The sequence below is a fragment of the Chaetodon trifascialis genome, chromosome 5 (genome assembly GCF_039877785.1).
Source record: "Chaetodon trifascialis isolate fChaTrf1 chromosome 5, fChaTrf1.hap1, whole genome shotgun sequence".
In the NCBI taxonomy this organism is placed as follows: domain Eukaryota; kingdom Metazoa; phylum Chordata; class Actinopteri; order Chaetodontiformes; family Chaetodontidae; genus Chaetodon; species Chaetodon trifascialis.
The window spans coordinates 15,435,001-15,452,856 of record NC_092060.1 but is presented as its reverse complement, the minus strand read 5'-3'; the positions used below and the strand labels follow the sequence as shown (position 1 = coordinate 15,452,856).

At 44.5% G+C, this 17,856-nt stretch overlaps 1 protein-coding gene across 1 annotated transcript in view; it reads left to right on the top strand.

Annotated features, from left to right (window-relative positions):
* Nucleotides 1-17,856, top strand: part of LOC139331472 (A disintegrin and metalloproteinase with thrombospondin motifs 2-like) — a 109,903-nt gene that overhangs the window by 68,277 nt on the left and 23,770 nt on the right. Inside the window, exon 4 of the mRNA XM_070962942.1 lies at nt 14,106-14,311. Coding sequence (XP_070819043.1) covers nt 14,106-14,311 — 206 coding nt within the window. The remainder of the gene's footprint in view (nt 1-14,105; nt 14,312-17,856) is intronic.

Here is a 17,856-nt window from a genome sequence, read left to right as displayed (position 1 = left end):
ACAGCGAGTGCTCACTGAATCCACATCTTACGTTAGAGTTTGTTGGGTTCATTGTGTTCAAATGTATCCGCATGTTGGTTTGTTCTAACTCTGAATCATCAAGTTTGTGTTTCACTGGACATTTGAATTTTCTGTCTCCATCAAACTGTTGCCAATCCAGAGCTTTCAAATTATTAATCCATTAGTGGCCTTCTCACTGTAATCCATTAAATTCTCTGTCAAAATCAATTCCTTAATTAATTCATTTCAGTCAAACTGCTGACAAAACATACCTCAACCATCCTCTGACACACACAAAAAGAAGTCCCCAGCAATATTGTGGCAGGTTACTGTGGTAATATTTCCCCCCATCTATATTCCCCATTTGATATACTGAGCAGCCAGCCACGGGGTCAGGGCCAGCACAGGGAAAGGTGACGTGCTGTATTTAAACGTATGAAATATTAATAGTCAGCCAATTAAAATAGGGCCAGTCGGAGTGTCCCAGGAATCCAGAGCAGACATTAGCACAGCGCTAATAAGATGATTTCCATGGCTAGACAATGCAAGCAACGACAGCCAGGGCCAGAGAGACCCAGGGTGGGTGATCGGTGGGTCGGGGGCTCATGGGGAACTGAAGTCTGACTCCTATGTCTGCTTGAGGCTGATGAAGCATATGTTGCATGGATTGTACAGATGTATGTTTTCATGTGTGGTGTGTCCAGTTACCCTGTAGCTGCATTACAATCCAAAGAAATACTCTGTACCTTTTTTCTCTCTCTCTCTCTCTCTCTCTCCCTCCTCTTCTCTATTCAGTTCAGTGTCATTTATCTGGACAATGGGAAGTAGGGAATTTTGTTGGTTTGTTGGCCACATAAGCGCACACACACGCACACACACACACACACACACACACACACACACACACACACACACACACACGCACAGAGCAGCAAAAAGAGCAGCTGGCATAATGTCAACTCATGAGCAAATACTTACTGTAACAAGCAAATAACTAATACCTACAAGAAAGCTATCACAGTAAGTATGAAGTCAATACCAGCTGAATTTTAAATTGGCAGATACCTTTCTTTGATTGCTTTCTGTTTACCATGTGTGCCACTGTAATTTGCTGACTCATCATTACGAAAGGACACACAGCTCTTCGGATCACTCTGCTCCTTCTACCCGCAGCCTCCCTTTCTTTCCTCTTTCGTGGCTAGCTACAGTATTGCTATTCTTAGCAGGAGGATGCAAAGTTCTCCATTATAGCCCAATGGATACTGATGTCTTCTCATGCTTTTTGTTGGCCCTAGTGCGTGTGTGCATGTGTGTGTGTGTTGTGTCTAGTGCTAAGCTAGCTTAAGCCAGCTGCATCTCGCACACCTCATGCGTGGCTTAACTGAACGAATGCCCGTCTGTGTGGGTGTTTCTGTATATTTCTAGGTCCATGCATTTGCACGTGTGTGGATGTGTGTGTGTTGCTTATCCATGTATAATTCTTTTTCATGTGTGTGAAGTGCTTGTCCGCAGAAACACACACATATGCTGACATTAACTGGCAATGGATTTATCACCATATATTAACCTTTAACATTGTCACTGTTACGTAATTCAATATTATTTAATTTACCTCAGCACTGCAGTGTCAGTAATCCTTTTGGAGTGATTCACAGTGTAATATGCCAGTGACAGGCAGAACAAATACTTGGCTCACACATTGCGAGTAGGCACGCTTCCATATGTGTGTGGACACGTCAACACGCATGCACACACACACACACACACACACACACACGCACGCACACACAGTGGTATTCACAGAGTAATCAGTGCAGCAGCTATTATTAATGAGAGAGAACCAGGTCATTAATATTTAAGCAGTGTCACTGGGGCCACGAGAGTGTGTGTGGTCTGTTTGTGTGTGTGTATGTGTGTGTCCACATATAGAAGAGGGGCAGAGGGACTATAAGGCAATTTCCTCAGGCAGCGTAGTGAGACCTACTCCATTACAATAGGATAGATGGAGACATATTACTCCCTTATATAGAGAGGGGAAGAACACGAAACAGGAATCTGATTTTACTCCTCATCCTCTAGTTCCCATCCTCTCCTCTTCTTTCCTTGTCTTTCCTTTTCCTTTCCCTCTCTGTCAGTCGTTTTTGTTCTTCGGAGGATGAAGAGGCTCGAATGGGAAACAGCAGATATCTGATTACATCACATTGGATTGGATGGGCCTGGGAGCTTCCTGTGCATGTGTGTGTGTGTGTGTGTGTGTGTGTGTGTGTGTGTGTGTGTGTGTGTGTGTGTGTGTGTGTGTCCACATTGCCAGCATGAACCTTCTAAATGAACACTGTTGGGGATTGCAACTCTTTGGTCTGTGTCTAGTCCTCCACACTGGACATGCTCTGGTGATAGCACACAAACACACGCACGTTTTCTTACACCCACAGACCAACATGATGGGGTCTGAGGGCAAGGGGGTGAATGGTTGAAGAAAGGACTTAACATAAACACTGTAAATAATGACATTAGCTCTTGGCCTCTCTGTCTGTCTCCCTCCCTCATCCCCACAGCCTCTTTCTGTGTCTGGGATTAGTGGGTATTACTTGCTCTGCAGAGCGAGGAGAATGAGACAGGTCTTACTGCCAGCTCCTAGACTGGGAGAGCAGGAAAAATATTCCTTTATAATAACCTCGCTTTATTAAATCTAGCCGGAGGACATACAGCAGCCTGTTTCGCCCTCCTGAGCCAGTCGCCTGCATAGCTGCCAACAGTTGTCCTTCGGTAGTGCCAACTTCTTCTGATTGAGCCATTGTTAGCATATTGATTGAAAGGTAATGATGGTGAATCCTATAATATGGAGGGGATTACTGCTATGAATGGGATTGATGTAAGTATAAATTTCATCAAGCAGATCATAACTAATGAGGAAATGATGTGTGATTTTCACACAAAATAGTTTTCAGAATTAACTTCAATCTTTTATCCCCCACAGTTCCTCATGGATCAGCAGGATGATTGTCTGGCTGTCATGCAATTTTTATTGGGACAAAACTTCGGGGAGTGATGTGGCCCACTCCTTCATTCCAGCTGTTGAGGTTGCGCTGGTTGTTGTGAAGGGAGTGGTTAAGTGTTTAGGCTGTCATGTTACATTTTGTTTATGAGGAGAGGGGTGGAGGAGTATACTTGCCCCACTTCAAATTAGCTTTTGATTTTTTAAAGATTCACTAGATAAACTTTCCCGCAGCAGCACAGAAATGTCCTGGATGAATACCAATACTGTACACCAAATGTACGCCATGTCTGAGTAGTTTTACATCAAAGCCTATAAGAATTTAAGCTTGTAGCCAGCAGAGTGATATCATAGGAGGATGTGTTGTTTGGTGGCAGAACATTTGTTGACCAAATCATGTGTTTGAGACCTGCAGTAATGAGTTAATTTCTTGCCCATCCACTGTGAGGGAGGTGTGGAGGCCAATAGTCCTCTAAAGCTTCGTATCCACTGTATTCGCTGAGCCACGCCCATGTTTGACTGATCCAATCAAATCTGAAGGAAAGTCAAAACATGTCATGACCTCACCTCCATTTGCTTAACTCCCAAGTAACTTAAGTGTCCTGAAGTTTTTATATATACAGTTTTTCTTTGACTTTCTACCCAGATTTTTTTCGATGAAGCCGCTGACATTTTATAGCAGTGGTTCAAAGAGGAGACTTTCATGTCCATCCAGTCCTTGGAAGTGCTTCAGCTGCCAGTCACCTAATGTTGTCTTTGCCAATGGTTCCCAAACCACCTGTTACGCTGCCCTTTGGAAACAGGAATTTCAGGCAATGAACTTGAGAGCTCGGTAGGTGCTGCAGATTTGACTGACATCACTGTTGTCTTCTTTTCCTCCCTGTCAAAAGTCTGTCCATCTTGTACTTGTACTGCATGTCGTTTTGCTTTCTGAATAGATTGTATGAACCAGGGTCTTGATTCGTTATGAGTGTCAAAGCACTTGTTTCACTGACATTTTTCACCGGTGATGTTTTGACTTGTCAAAGCAGGGAAGCACAGGTGGAACTAATCTGTTCTGTTAGCTGCACCAGTGTTTGACAAGCCACAGTGTTTTCTGTGACAAAGGTCTGTTAAACTTCACGCCACATGCCTCTGGCTATTTGGATGGTGCAATGGCTTGGCACCGCTTTAATGGGGTCCAAAGAGGGTCTATCCAGACAATGAACAGAACATGAACTTCCAGAAACCCGGATGCCTGAAATAACTCTTCTCGCTTCGCAGCTTTTGTCCAGTCCAGCAAATGAAAATGCATCTTCAGCCATCTTTAGAGATCAGCATCTTATATTGTTTTCTCAGCTGTTTCTGCTTCAAACTTCTTGAAAACACACAGAAATAAATGAAACATTGAGTATTTTAAACCGATGTAGCTACTTGTTCAAACAGTTTTAGTTGACAGTAAATGGATGCAGAGAGAAGGAGAAATGACTCATTGGTACGTTCAGAAAACTTTGCCGTGATCCCATCGAAGAGCCCCGGTGGTTGTTCCCTTATTGGCCATCTGCCTGTGTGTACAGTGATTTGATTACCTGGGAGCTTCATTAGGAAAGAGAGACAGGGAGGCCGCGCTGGTAGCTCCCCTATCCTCCCAATCCAAGTATAAAGTTACCTTTGTACGGAAGAGGCCGCATTGATTAGCCATATGCCTGCGAGGTGGGGGTTGTGGCCTCACCCTGTGCCATCAGGATTGCCCCTGGGGGGCCTGAGAGCTGGGGAAGTTGGATGTTCAGAGATATATTGCGTATGGGATAGGGCTTGCTTTCCCCCAGTGCATCTTTGCATTAAGATCCTATCTCGCTTGGTTACCAACAAAGCACTGATAACCTGGACATTAATATGGGAAAGGCTCAGTGAGGGTTTTCCAGGAAAGAAGCAGTGCAGGAAACTGTTTGTCAATCAGCAGAATGCACACAGATAGACCAGCACATGGTCTCGAAGTCAAAGAGACACATGCCGTACTAAGGATCGGCGAGGACCTAAGGGTGGACTTGTTAGTGTGATTTTTCTAACATGTTTTGAAGCCTCCTCACAGCTTGACTTTAAACCTGTTCCTGTCCTGTTTTTCTCCCCCTTCGCTGCACAGATTTTGCTTCAGTGGCCATGTGTTTGTTTGATTGACACGCACAGTGTTCTGTCCAGTGGAGCTAGCTGGAGGTGTGATCTTTACATAAACATACCTCTGCTCAGTCAACATTCGCCTCTGTTAAAGAGCGCTCGCCGATTACGGTTTTGATTACATTTCATCAGCGTCTCTGTCAGCGTCGCTCCCTGTACGCAGCCGGCTTTGTAAGAATGATGAATGGGTCTTTTAATTGTTTCTAATTGATAACTTCTCTGAGAGACTTTGTTATGAAACACCGCCAATTTAGTAACACCGATACACTGTAGTGCCTTATTAATTCTCTCCCGTCTGGCTCGAGCACTGTGCAATTGAAAAGGACTCCGTCTGTGCGTTTGTGGGCCGACTAGGCAGTAATAATTCTTGGTGTAAGAGCATGGCAGTTTTTAAATGCCAAAACACTTTTATTTTTATTCACCTCCCTGTGTCCAAGTCTTTGGTGTATTAAAGCACTCCATGCCTTAATTGTCAAAAACATTACAATATCTCTGCTGATGTACTAGCCTGTTCATGTGGCTAGGTTAGAGATGGTGTATAACTATGTCGCAGCCTGGCTTATGTGTTTATCATTATCATTTATGATGAGGTGTTATTGGATGATAAATCCTCATCCTGCCGCCCTATGGCAGGCAGGCTCAGCTCCACTGGTGAGCTGCTCGAAGAGAACATTTGCATACATATTGTCTCACACCTTTCGATAGACTTTCTCCTTCCCCCATCCACTCGTACTCCATATCTACCCTTTCAAAAGCACTTTCAAAGGTACATTTAATAAATAAAAGAGGAAATGAAGGAAGGAGGACAAAGGCAGAATGGAAAGAGAGAAGAGCACTTGAAGAAAAGCTTGCAGGTGGTCATTGGGCAGCAGCCTTGTAGCCTGAAACACCTGCAAGCTGTTGGGTCATTTGCTTTTTATGTCAGCCGTTCACACAGGTGAGCTGCTGTCGTAGCTTTTGTTGTCTGGGTGTTCCCACCTGCATTGCCTGTGGGACAAGTATTTACTGGTCCATCACATCCAGGTGTTAACACAACACAGACAGACAGAGCGATGTAGATATGTCAGTAAAGTCAAAGAGAAGGAGTGACTATAGTGACTGGACTGTTGCACACCTTGACTAACACCTGTGTTTCAAGCATTTCCATTTGCACTTATTTCAAGTCTATTGTAGCATGACTTGAGCTCTGTTTATAGTGTGTTAATAGTCTGTTTGTTTGTCAGTAAGCCTTAGCAAACCAGCTGACTTCACAAGCTGAATGGTGTTAATTAAAGAAAAAAAAAGACACTGCTTTCTAATGAGGAAGTGGAAAAAGAAAAGGGAATCATGCAGTCAAGCGATTTCGCTCAATAGTCACAGGATGGTTTGAACCCGATGCCAAACCTTTCTCACCTCTGTTGCTTTTGTTTTAATCTCGTCTCTGTCATGTTTCTCCTTCCCCACTTTTATTTTTCCTCCTCCTCTGCTTCCCCCTCCCCTCTCTCCTCCGACATCGCCTCCTCCGCTTCCTCCATCCCTACAGTGCTCAGGTTGACAGATGTTTGGCTGGCTGGGCTGTCATAATAACTGTGGTGCTGGGTGTCTCAGGTGGCTGGCGTTGGCTGTTCTTTGAGTACTTCACAGCCAGGACAGGACAGGACAGGACATTTCCTGGGGCTATGGGTGAAGGAAGGAGAAATAAGGATACGAGCAGGGAGAAAGGAGAATCAAGGAGCGGAAACAAGAGATTTCATATATTTATGGGTTGTTTTTTTTTTTTTTTTACATAAGAACTGAACACATGCCGTTGTTACATCCCAGTGAAAGAATAGTGAACATGCAGTCCATTTCACAGCCAATCAGTAACACATTTGTCAAACCACTGCAGACTGATGAGCCAGTTAGTGCCATTTTGAATATGCTGGAGGGCAGAGGTGACGAGCAACGGAAGGACAGCAGCAGAAGCAAGAGATAAAAGCTTGTATGGATGTAGACAACCCTTCTAAAAACAAGGTTTATATACTCAAATTTGGTTTGCTAAATACGATTGTCAGACAATGTAATTGATGTATGGATTATTTTGATTGGTAATGGATTCCCAGTGCAGAGAAGTCATTACGAAGAGGTCAGGTTGGGTCGACGAGTACAGGACGTTGGTATAATCAGTTCTCTTTTTATGAATTCGCAGCCAACTCTGCGGCTACTTTCACGTCTGTGGAGCTCAGTTTTGGTTTTCTCTTGTTTTCAGCATGAGCTCTGACAAACCCACTTTACAGAACTGAGAACTGACAGTGACAGTCAGCCTTTTTAAGGTGATATGTGTGTGTTGTGTTTACCTCTTGTTGCACTGCCACCAAGTGGCCACCAAACTGTATCATCACATTAGTTAAATATAAAAAAAGTCACCACACCCCGCAAATCAGGCAACTTTAAATAGCTTCAAACTTTTTTTCAAGAAGGCTGTCTTAGTAAACGCATCACACTGCTCGTGTACAAACTAGTCTGCCAAAAGCCTGTAAATGAAGTGTAAATGAAGGGAGTGAAAATTGCTGTATATGTCTTGCAGGTACGTTCAGTTTAAATATTTCCTCTTTCTGTTGATGAAAGCATAATCCAGGCAGCATTAAGCTTCCTACAAAACATATTTGCTGTCAAAAATGAGTTGAATATATGCATCATTTTTAGGAGACAGAGTTGATATATACTGTAAGATTCGAGGATGAGGTTACAGAAGGGGAGAGGTGACAGGCAGAGAGAGGTTGTGGAGTTGGGGGGAGAGGTCACAAGGGGGCCACAAACCCTTCAAGCCAGCGGGAGACTGTCTCTGCTGAGAATTATGGGTACTCAGGGAGCCGGACCTTGCACTTTGCTGTCAGCCTCTCTCTCTTTATCTCCCTCTTGATGCACACACTGTTTCCCAGCAAGATTGATCTATCGTTGTTCAAGTTTTCTTGAAGAAGACGAGCAGTGGAGCTTAATAAGACAGTAATAAGAGATGTAGATGAAGAATGTGCCACCTCTGCATATGCTGCAGTCTGCATACTGGTGCTTTTATGTGTTTATCTTCACTGCCCTGTCATGGCTGGAGATGTTTTCCTACTTTTTGATTTCATAAGAGACCTTTCTAAATGTCTGGCTTTCTGAGGCAGATTTAGACAGACACTGGAAAGGACAGGCAGACAGGCACTCAGACAGGTCAGTTTCAGACTGGATGAGACCTGCAGTAAGCCCTATATCAGCCTGGCTTTGCTGTCTTATTGGACACTAAGGCTCTCCAGTTTACATGGAGCTCTGTAGACCCAACCACAGTGCGAAGAGAGAGTTTGGGGACAAGATTGATCTTTGCCAACAATATTGCCTCTGTGGAATGCAATGATTGGATTACTGTGTTTTGAAATGTGTTTGGGATGTTTACATGGGCTGTTCTTCTTTGCTGTAATTATTGATGTGACAAGAGGAAGGCTCTGGGCTCTGGGCTCTGGGCTCTGGGCTCTGTGCCGCTTTTGGAATATCACCACTTAATTTAAGCTCATTTGTAACAACATGTGCAATCATGAGTGGGAATTCTGTCCTTTTCAATCCACAGAAGGACTTACTTCATTTGGTGGCCTTGCGTTCTGAATGTTTAGGTAACTCTGCAATGCATCGGAGACTTTAGGAAGAAATGGCTCAGCTCAGCTAATGAAACCTTGGTAGAGCAGGACACACGGGGAATAGATGTGCACCACAGCACTTCCCCAGCAGCCAACATCCCTGTGTGTTTCTGATAGACAGACAGTTATGTAAGAGAGGAGAACTAAAGGTTGCCTTGTCTCCCAAACCACCAGAAATCCACATAGACACACCAAGCAGCGGCAAGGATAGGTGGCCCTCTCGCCTGCTGATTATAAAGGCTGCTTCATGCAATATTAAAAATGGTCCTCTGCTCCACTTCAGGGAGCACAGAGGGATATAATGCATCAGCCTAAATATTATGGATCTTTGGACATGAAACTCGCAGCCGAGGCTCGATCACTCAAAACATCTCATCAGCATTATAGAAATCACGGTTAAAAATAAAAACAGCCCTAACCTCAAGCGGTTATTAATAAATGGACAAAGTTCAGTGCTTGATGTATGAATAATTATTACGGTCTTCAGGGAGCTGTCCATGTAAAATTAGATTGCTGATTGCCAATCTAAATAATTAACGGCAGTATGATTATGGGAAGCGTAGTTCACTCTGTGCTCCACACTCTGTAGCCTTTACAGCTGTCATATGGCAGCTTCAAAATAATGAGCAGTCAGTATGGGGACATTGTGTGGGACAGCGTAGAGTGTCGCTACCTGCCCAGATGCTAGCGGCAGCGTTAACAGTCCGCTGTCCGAGCCACTCATCACTTTGACAGCCCATAAAGCTGTCAGCGGGGAGACAAAATGTCCATGGCCTGAGCTATGTGACCAAGACGTGTCTGTAAGTAAATTAGTTCATATGTGTGGTTAGCTGTACTTCCCTCTGGACAGACAGCCTTGAACTCAGGTGAGCGCTAATGAATCCACTATCCCTGCACCACCACCCCCTCCTGTTGCCACTGGTAAGTCAGGACTGAGTTGAAAAATAAGAAATAATAAAGAAAAATAACAAAAATGCACCACTAAAGATTTGAATCACTCCTGAGGGAAGACTGCGTTTAGACAGACACTCTCAAAGTCACTTGAGTACACAATTTTCATGTTATTAATGTGTAATACTTATTGTACTATTTCACAATAGGCAATGTTTTCTCAATAATTACTGAAACAAACCATCAGATTTCTCAAATAGCTAATAAGACTTAACTTTGTTTACACTAAAGTCATGTCTGGGTGTGCTCAAAAGGAACTGTAGGGGTGATCTGACCTTGGCAGGCAAAAGCTTTAGTAGCTGTTCCAAAAAGCCTGTTATGATAGTGCCGGTGGACAGTGTCTCCTGTCATTCATAGTTATGTACAGAATGACAAAAGAGAGGTAAAGACAGAAGTTCAAACCCAGCATACTTAATCGCTTTCACACAACTGGTTTCCCAATAATCGTCCTCTACCTGCCTTCTTTGTTTATTGTATGTCTCTTTTATTCTGTATTAGATGCCACCTGGGCAATAAAAGTATTGCCAGTCACCCAACCCTGATAAATAAATATATTGTCAACAGGTGATTATTTTTGTGTGTATGTAAATCCTGTACTGAGTCTACATAAATTCACGAAGCTCTGTGTTACAAGAACATGACAGTTATTTTGCCGTGTGGGAGGACCATGAAACATATTGTAACATGCAAACTCGTCCAGATCCACACCTTTGTGCACACCCACCTTGAGGTGGCCAGAGTGATCATTGTAAGGTCGAAGTCAGTCAGGATACAGTAGATCTTCTGAATGCAGAGCAGAGCGATGTGCCACACCTGACTGCCAAACAGTCACCTTAAACCAAAGAGCCCTGCTCAGTAGAAAGATGTGGCTTGACCTGAATTATCATCCCCGTTCTCTCTCTCTCTCTCTTGTTGTGGCTTATAGTCTCTCCTTACTCTCTTGAACCCCCCGCTCCCCCACCTCGTATTCAGCGGGCAACCAGACATTCTTGACATTTTGCAAAGGTTGAAAGACAAAGAACCTTTGTCTCCTAATAAGGCCGCACTCTATACCCCACCTGAATGAGAAAACTGAGAGCGAGAGGTTGGTGTGTGTGTGTGTGTGTGTGTGTGTGTGTGTGTGTGTGTGTGTGTGTGTGTGTGTGTGTGTGTGTGTGTGTGTGTGCATGCGTGCGTGCGTGTGCGTGAGGAGGTGGAGGTGGAGGTGGAGAGTTGATATATAGGGATACAGACGGGAGTGTGAAAATGTAAATTAGGATTGAGAATGGGCAGGAAAAGTAAAGAAAAGTTTCAGGTAGGAGGGACTGTGAAGGGTTGTGTGTGTGTGTGTGTGTGTGTGTGTGTGTGTGTGTGTGTGTGTGTGTGTGTGTGTGTGTGTGTGTGTGCGTGTAAGAGGTGCGGCCGGAGGAAGAAAGACGGGAAAAATGAACGTTGTTACGATCAATCTCCTATCTGTAGGTTGAGAGTGATATCAGTTTCAGAGGCTAATGTAAGCTATTGCTGTGAGAAACACGGCGGCGTGCCCCGACGCTTCGCCCGCAGTCACACAGACAGACTCGGATGCATCTACAAGAGAGCGATATTCTCGATCACTGCAATAGCTTGGAGCGGAACTCACAACACCCAAGGTCCTTCTGGTCTCTTCTCATCTCTCTGTCTCATCCATCACACCCCTCAGCTCTACCTCTCACCTCCCTCACCGCCTCCCTCAATCTCTCTTGCACCTTATTCCTCCACAGTGTTCTCTGGGAAAAAAAAAAAAAAAAAAACTTGTTCCAAAACAGCTGAAGCGAGAGAAAAATAGTGCTCTAGCAGAGTGTAAGCAAGGACAGAGGTGCAATGAAACGGAGCAGTTTAAATAGTTCGGGCCTGCCACCTGGTCAAGCCCTTATACCAACCTTTTGGTCTAGTCGCGTCTTGTTTCCCACTCTGCCAGTGTCACTTTGAGTTATGTCTACCTTATTCCTTCCACTTACCAAACAGCTGTGGCCCCGTGTTATGCAATGTCCCCGCATTGTCTCATTCGCAGTTTTCAAGGCACTGCAATTTTGCGAAGGCGCCGAGTTAAAAGTGAGAACACAATAGAATTTTTTTCTTTCCGTGTTTTGTCTCAACATTACATAAGCAAAAGGTAAAAATATCTGGACCTGCCTTTAAAAGCAGATGGTGTGGTTATGACATCAGGCTCATTAAAGGCAGCTCTAACTAGGAAGGGTTGTTGCACCGCTTTAAATTCGGCTTCCTCTTACTAACAAGGAGAAATGTTCAGTGTGTGTGTGAGAAATGGCTCTATGAAACATAACAAAAGTGTGCGCTACAAAAATCTTTAATATAGAGACAGACGAGACAATGAGAGGAGAATTTAGTCTCCCCCCACCCCACCCCCCCTTTCTATGTGCGTATTCTGTCACTCACTGGAATGTGGGCAGATATGGGATCATATTCAGACTTCCAGATTCATTCTGCTAGCAACTCAGGAGCCAATATTAGCCACGCGGTCGTTGTTTTACCCATGAGCCCGTTGCCTTGGAAACATTGCATAAGAGGGAGTGGGAAAGCGGGATGCCCCTTGCTGATTGGGAGACAAGGTGGCAGATCTCTCTTTCTCTCCTCTTGTTTTCCCAGTATCTTCGTCTTGCATCTTCCCTCTCTCTTCTTCCCTCCGCTCAACACTTCTTCTAATCGTACGTGTCGAAACACCGGAGCGCCGCCTGTCCCTCATGCCACGTGTTGAATCAGCTCACCACCAACACCTCTAAATAAAGCTCCACAGTCAAAAAGCAGCATATCCATTACAGTTAGTCGGCCCTGCACCCAAGCTTCAGCTAAATTAAAGCTCCTGCTGGAACAGTGATTTATAGCCCAATTGGAAATGTTTGTCCACAGAGTACTCGCACACAAGCTCCTGCACACACACTTGCACACACGCCGCTCCATGAGTTGTGCTGTGTATCATCCTTGGCTGTGGGAGGCCACGGCTGGAGTCAGGGAGGATAGTGCTTTGTTGAATCCACTGAGACCACATGTTCAAGACTGCATGACTTGGCCCTCCGCAGCTTCCGTACAAGCAAGGTAACACTGTGTCCACATACCAGAAGGAAGAAAGAAAGGGGGGGATGATGAGGGAGGACAGCCAGTGAGGGAAGGATGGCCTTGGTTCTGGAGACAGGACAATTTATCTTCCGTATCCTCACTGACTGCGACTGTTTGCCAAGAAAAAGAGAAACAGGATCAGACTAGACATTTAAACTTAATACAGTCGTTGAGGAGTCAGGACTGCAGCAGAACAATACGCTGTCTGACGTACCTGTGTAGGCAAAACCAGAGGAGTGTTCAGCGATCGGAACGAATCCAGGCCGCTGTAGGTTGCATACTCCAAATAACCTCAAATTGAGTTTCTTGTGTAAACTGCAATTTTTTCCCAGCATGTAGCAAGCCAAGAAAAGAGCAGGGTGGGCAGCCCCTGTGTGAGGGAGCTGTCTTAATCCATGTGTTTAGCAAGCACCATCTGCTGCTTTTATTCAGATGGGAGTAGAAATATTTGGTTGATTAGGAGAGGATCTGTGTAGGATAGCCGCACCGTTACCACCAGTTATAAGGGACACACATGCTCGATTCCCGTCAACTGGTGGCTTGGAAAGCAAACAGGAGACAGACACGCAGACATCAACATGCAGGCGCACAAATCGGTACACATGTGCGGACACGAATGCGTGGCACGCGGCAAACATGCAACAAAAGTGTTCACAACAGCGTAACACCACAGAGAGAGGCAGGCAGGTGGAGACGCACACCGGCTGAGCAGAACACTTGCAGACAGACTTCTGCTCAGAAACAAGGCAATTCACAGCAATCTGACCTACGTTTGGTAAATGTCCGAACATACTTCATTGTGCTTTAAATGGATAAACGTTCAGGTTTGTTTGTGAGTTGTTTCTTTCCAATGATTTAATTAATACCCAGCGTGCCACGGTGGTGCAGAGCTGTGTGATTTAAAGTCTTGCTTTAGTTTGAGTTCAGCTCAGTTTGTGGCAACAGATAATTCAGGTTTAATCCACTGAATGATGCTGGCTGACCTGGTGCTTGTCCAAGCTTCTGGCTGGTTGCAGTTTATCACAGATTACATGCTTATGTTATTAAAGTGCCCTATCCTTGTAGAGAATTACATAGAATTAGTTGGATGTCATTTAATGAGATTTGTTGACCAGCATTTCAATCAACTATACTTTCCAAATAAAAGGGAAAGCGGGTCTTTTTTCTTTGCGCTTCATCCTTGAAACCTGTGAGTTCACGTGCCAATAGTTTAAATCTTAAAGACCCGTCTCGCTGCATATGTAAGTGGCAAAGCTCTTATGTGTGTTGTCTATCTCCAGGCGCTGATCTCGGTGGTCTGATGGACCTGGAGTCGCTGTACCGTGGCGTGGAGCAGAGCATCAACCACACGCGAGCGGGGCGAATGCGCAGACAGAGCCTGGACAGGGCCTACAACATCGAGGTGCTGCTGGGTGTCGACGACTCGGTGGTCCAGTTTCATGGGAAGGAGCATGTCCAGAAGTACCTGCTCACACTCATGAACATTGTAAGTGCTGGTGGCTCACACAGTTAGACACAACCCAAAGCAGAATGGGACAATTCGCTAAGGTCATTTTAGATAGATCTCAGGTGTCACATCACACATTCAGTCTGCTGTGACACAGAACATGTAAATGCATCATCATGAACACCCATCAGCCCAAAAATGACCTGCGTTGACCTGCTTTTAAAAAAAAATTAAATAAGAAAACTGTTCCATTTGAGTTGAATGGGAAGTAAGTTACAGAGAGGTCAAAGAAAGAGGGTAAAACACACACACACACACACACACACACACACACACACACACACACACACACACACACACACACACACACACACACACCAACTGAATGAGGATTCAATTCCCTTCCTACATGTTCTCATCCAGCAATCAGCCGCGGGTAATCCTTTCTTCTCTATCTGAATATGATGAGATTTCATTTGTTTGAGTGTGTGTGTGTGTGTGTGTGTGTGTGTGTGTGTGTGTGTGTGTGTGTGTTAGGTGAGCCCTGCACTCTGAAGGGGGCTCCTACATATCATTTCATCAGGCTTTGTGTCATGTCATCATTCATTGTGAGTGTGTGTGTGTGTGTGTGTGTGTGTGTGTGTGTGTGTGTGTGAGTGTGAGTGTGAGTGTGTGTGTGTGTGTGTGTGTGTGTGTGTGTGTGTGTGTGTGTGTGTGTGCAAGAGAGAGAGAAGAAGAGAGAGAGAGAGAAACAGCAGGCAGTATGCTCCAGGCCACAACAACACTTAGCCAAGCACTCAAACTCCCAGTTGTTTTATGTGTGTGTGTGTGTGTGTGTGTGTGTGTGTGTGTGTGTGTGTGTTTGTGTGCGCGCATGTGCTTGTGTGACACTGAACACACTGCAGACTTTAATCTTTGCAAATTAAACCTGTGGTGAGACTGCTGCTTGCACGCATCGGTCCGCGTGCACGCGCGCATTCATGTGTGCGTGTCGGAGTGTGTGCGTGCTGCTGTTTGCTTACGCTTGTATTGAGACCCACTGCGCAAGGAACCAATCTCCGACTGTTAAGCAGGTGCAAGCATACAGCAACAAATCCTACCACACCTCTTTGTCTCAGCTCAGCGCTTGAGAAAGAACAAGAGCCGCTGTGCTCTCTGCCTCCCCTTTTAGATATTTGTTAGACAATATAGGAGAAGGGGATTCGCAGCCCTGTCGCAGCCCCCCTCTAATCTGTGGGGAAGCGACAGAGAGACAGAGGGAGAAGGAGTATTTTAAACAGCGCATTCGGAATAAATTACTGACAGCCAGATAAACAGAAATAAATAAATAAGGGCTGCCTCCCACGCGTGGCATCTGGGCGACTTTCTTCTTGAAAGTTTGCTTTGCTCACTTCAGGATGGGTGTGCTCTTCTCTCTCTCCCTCTCTCTCTCTCTCTCTCTCTCTCTCTCTCTCTCTCTGTCTCTCTTTTATTTCTTTCCCTCTCTGTCTTTCTCTCAGTCATCCAGACTCGCAGCAGCTCTGAGTCGCTCCACGCTGAGCCCCTTTGCATCGTTACTCCTCCCTGACTTGGGTAGTTTATGGCAACAAATCCTCAACAATGTTAAAAAAAAACTTTCCAAGTATAATGGGAGTGATAACACAGGTGTATGAGAAGATGTACAAGGTAAATTTAGGATAAGGAGAAAAAGTTGACGATGTATATTTTCCACAGGTGCCTTCTAAAGGCTCTCATATGGATTACTTGTCAGGTTTTTGAGTTATTATGAAAGTGTGACTTCAGAACCACACAGAAGGATACGAACACCTTCCTTCTCTTTATTACCCTTTCCTTGAAAGAAGACATTAGGAGGACATAAGGGCGCTGTTTCGACACCATTATGTGATGATCTGTCTTCTCTTTTCCCACCTCAGTGTATTTACTGCTTCCACCTGCTTCTCTGCTCAAAGTCCTCTACCCAGTTTCTCTCCTTATTTCCAGGCTGAATGGAGTGTGTCTGACATAAAGGCTTCTGGGCGTGTGTGTGTGTGAAGTGATCCTCTGTCCTTTGTTGCAGCAGCTGTTACACTGTTGTACAGCCAACTTTAAAGGATAAATAAAGTACTTGCTTTTCAGTACAAAAGGTTATTTTGTAAAACTACAAAGTATGCAGAGTCCTTTGTGTTTTCTCTCTGCGTCTTTCCCCTCCATGTCTTGTCTGTCTGTTTCTCTGTCTTCCTGTCTGTCTGCTTGAAGGACTGCTGAAGTGTGGGCCAGGGTCAAGGTGGACAATTTGGTCTTTGGTCTGTAGGTGTGCGTGCGTGCGTGCGTTCGTGCGTGCGTGTGTGTGTATGCATGCGTATGTGCATGTATGTATGTGTGTGTTGGAGGGTAGGGGGCGGTACTGCTGTCTGCAGGACATCAAAGCGCTCCCACAGAAAACCACTAAATCCTGTCTGCAGAGTTCAATCGAGGTGTCAAAGTGTGTGTGTGTGTGTGTGTGTGTGTGTGTGTGTGTGTGTGTGTGTGTGTGTGTGTGTGTGTGCGTGTGTGTGTGCCCGTGTGTGTGCATGTGTCTGTTTATCTGTATGTTGAGTTAAACGTGTGGATTGGTAATTCTGCTTCCCACTCGTTTCCCATGTGTTAACTTCCCTTTCCCAATTGCATTTTCGTTCAATTGGTCCAGTGCACAAGAATGGGTCAAACCACGAGGCTGAATTATTGACTAGACATTTCCAAATGTATCCGTGGATGAGGATGCATGCAAATATATGCACAAAGACATGAATGAAGATGCACATTGTAAAACCAAAAGGACCTATGTCAACAATGGAGCACATGCCAGGTTAATGTTAAAGCCCATGTTTTCTGTAAACCGGTGTGTTGGAAAGAGGCTGCTTCCTCCTCCTTTCTCCCTCTCACTCAACAAGAGATTTTAAAATGAGGATCCCCTCTTTTTCTATGGATTTTTATGACTGAACAGATATTAACAGTGTAAATACTAAATACTATTTACAATTTTTTTTTTTTTTTTAGGATGATGTTTCTCTTTCTATCCCACCCTTTTGTATATACTTGCTGTGTTAACTTGCATGCATTCTTTTAACATTCTATTCACTTTATTGATGCTGCTGTGAAATTGGGAATTTCCCCTCGAGGGATGAATAAAGGAATATTGAGGGCAAAGTCGAACAGCTGGAGGTTTCTTCACCTTTTTGGTTAAAGGCAAAGGTTTTGCTCAATGACCTCTGAACCTGAGATGTCAAACTGACCAGACTTTCTATTTTTTGCCCTCTGTTATTTTAACAAACAGTGTAACTTGCTAACAACAATCAGTGCGGGTTTCTTTTAACTGTGGCCCCTAATTATCCCAAATCTTAATAAAAACATTTTAGCCAAACCTGATCTATAGTGAAGACTGATCAGGAAACCATCATACGGATCAGTTTGAGGGACCTGCTCCGATCAGCTTCCTCTTCCTTTGGAAAGTAGAGTCATATTGGGTTACCTTGCTTGATAGCGAGTGATAGTAACTGAAGAATGCACAGAAAATGCAATTGTATGTTAATTTACATTTAACTCTGATAAAGGTGAAGTGTTGAAAG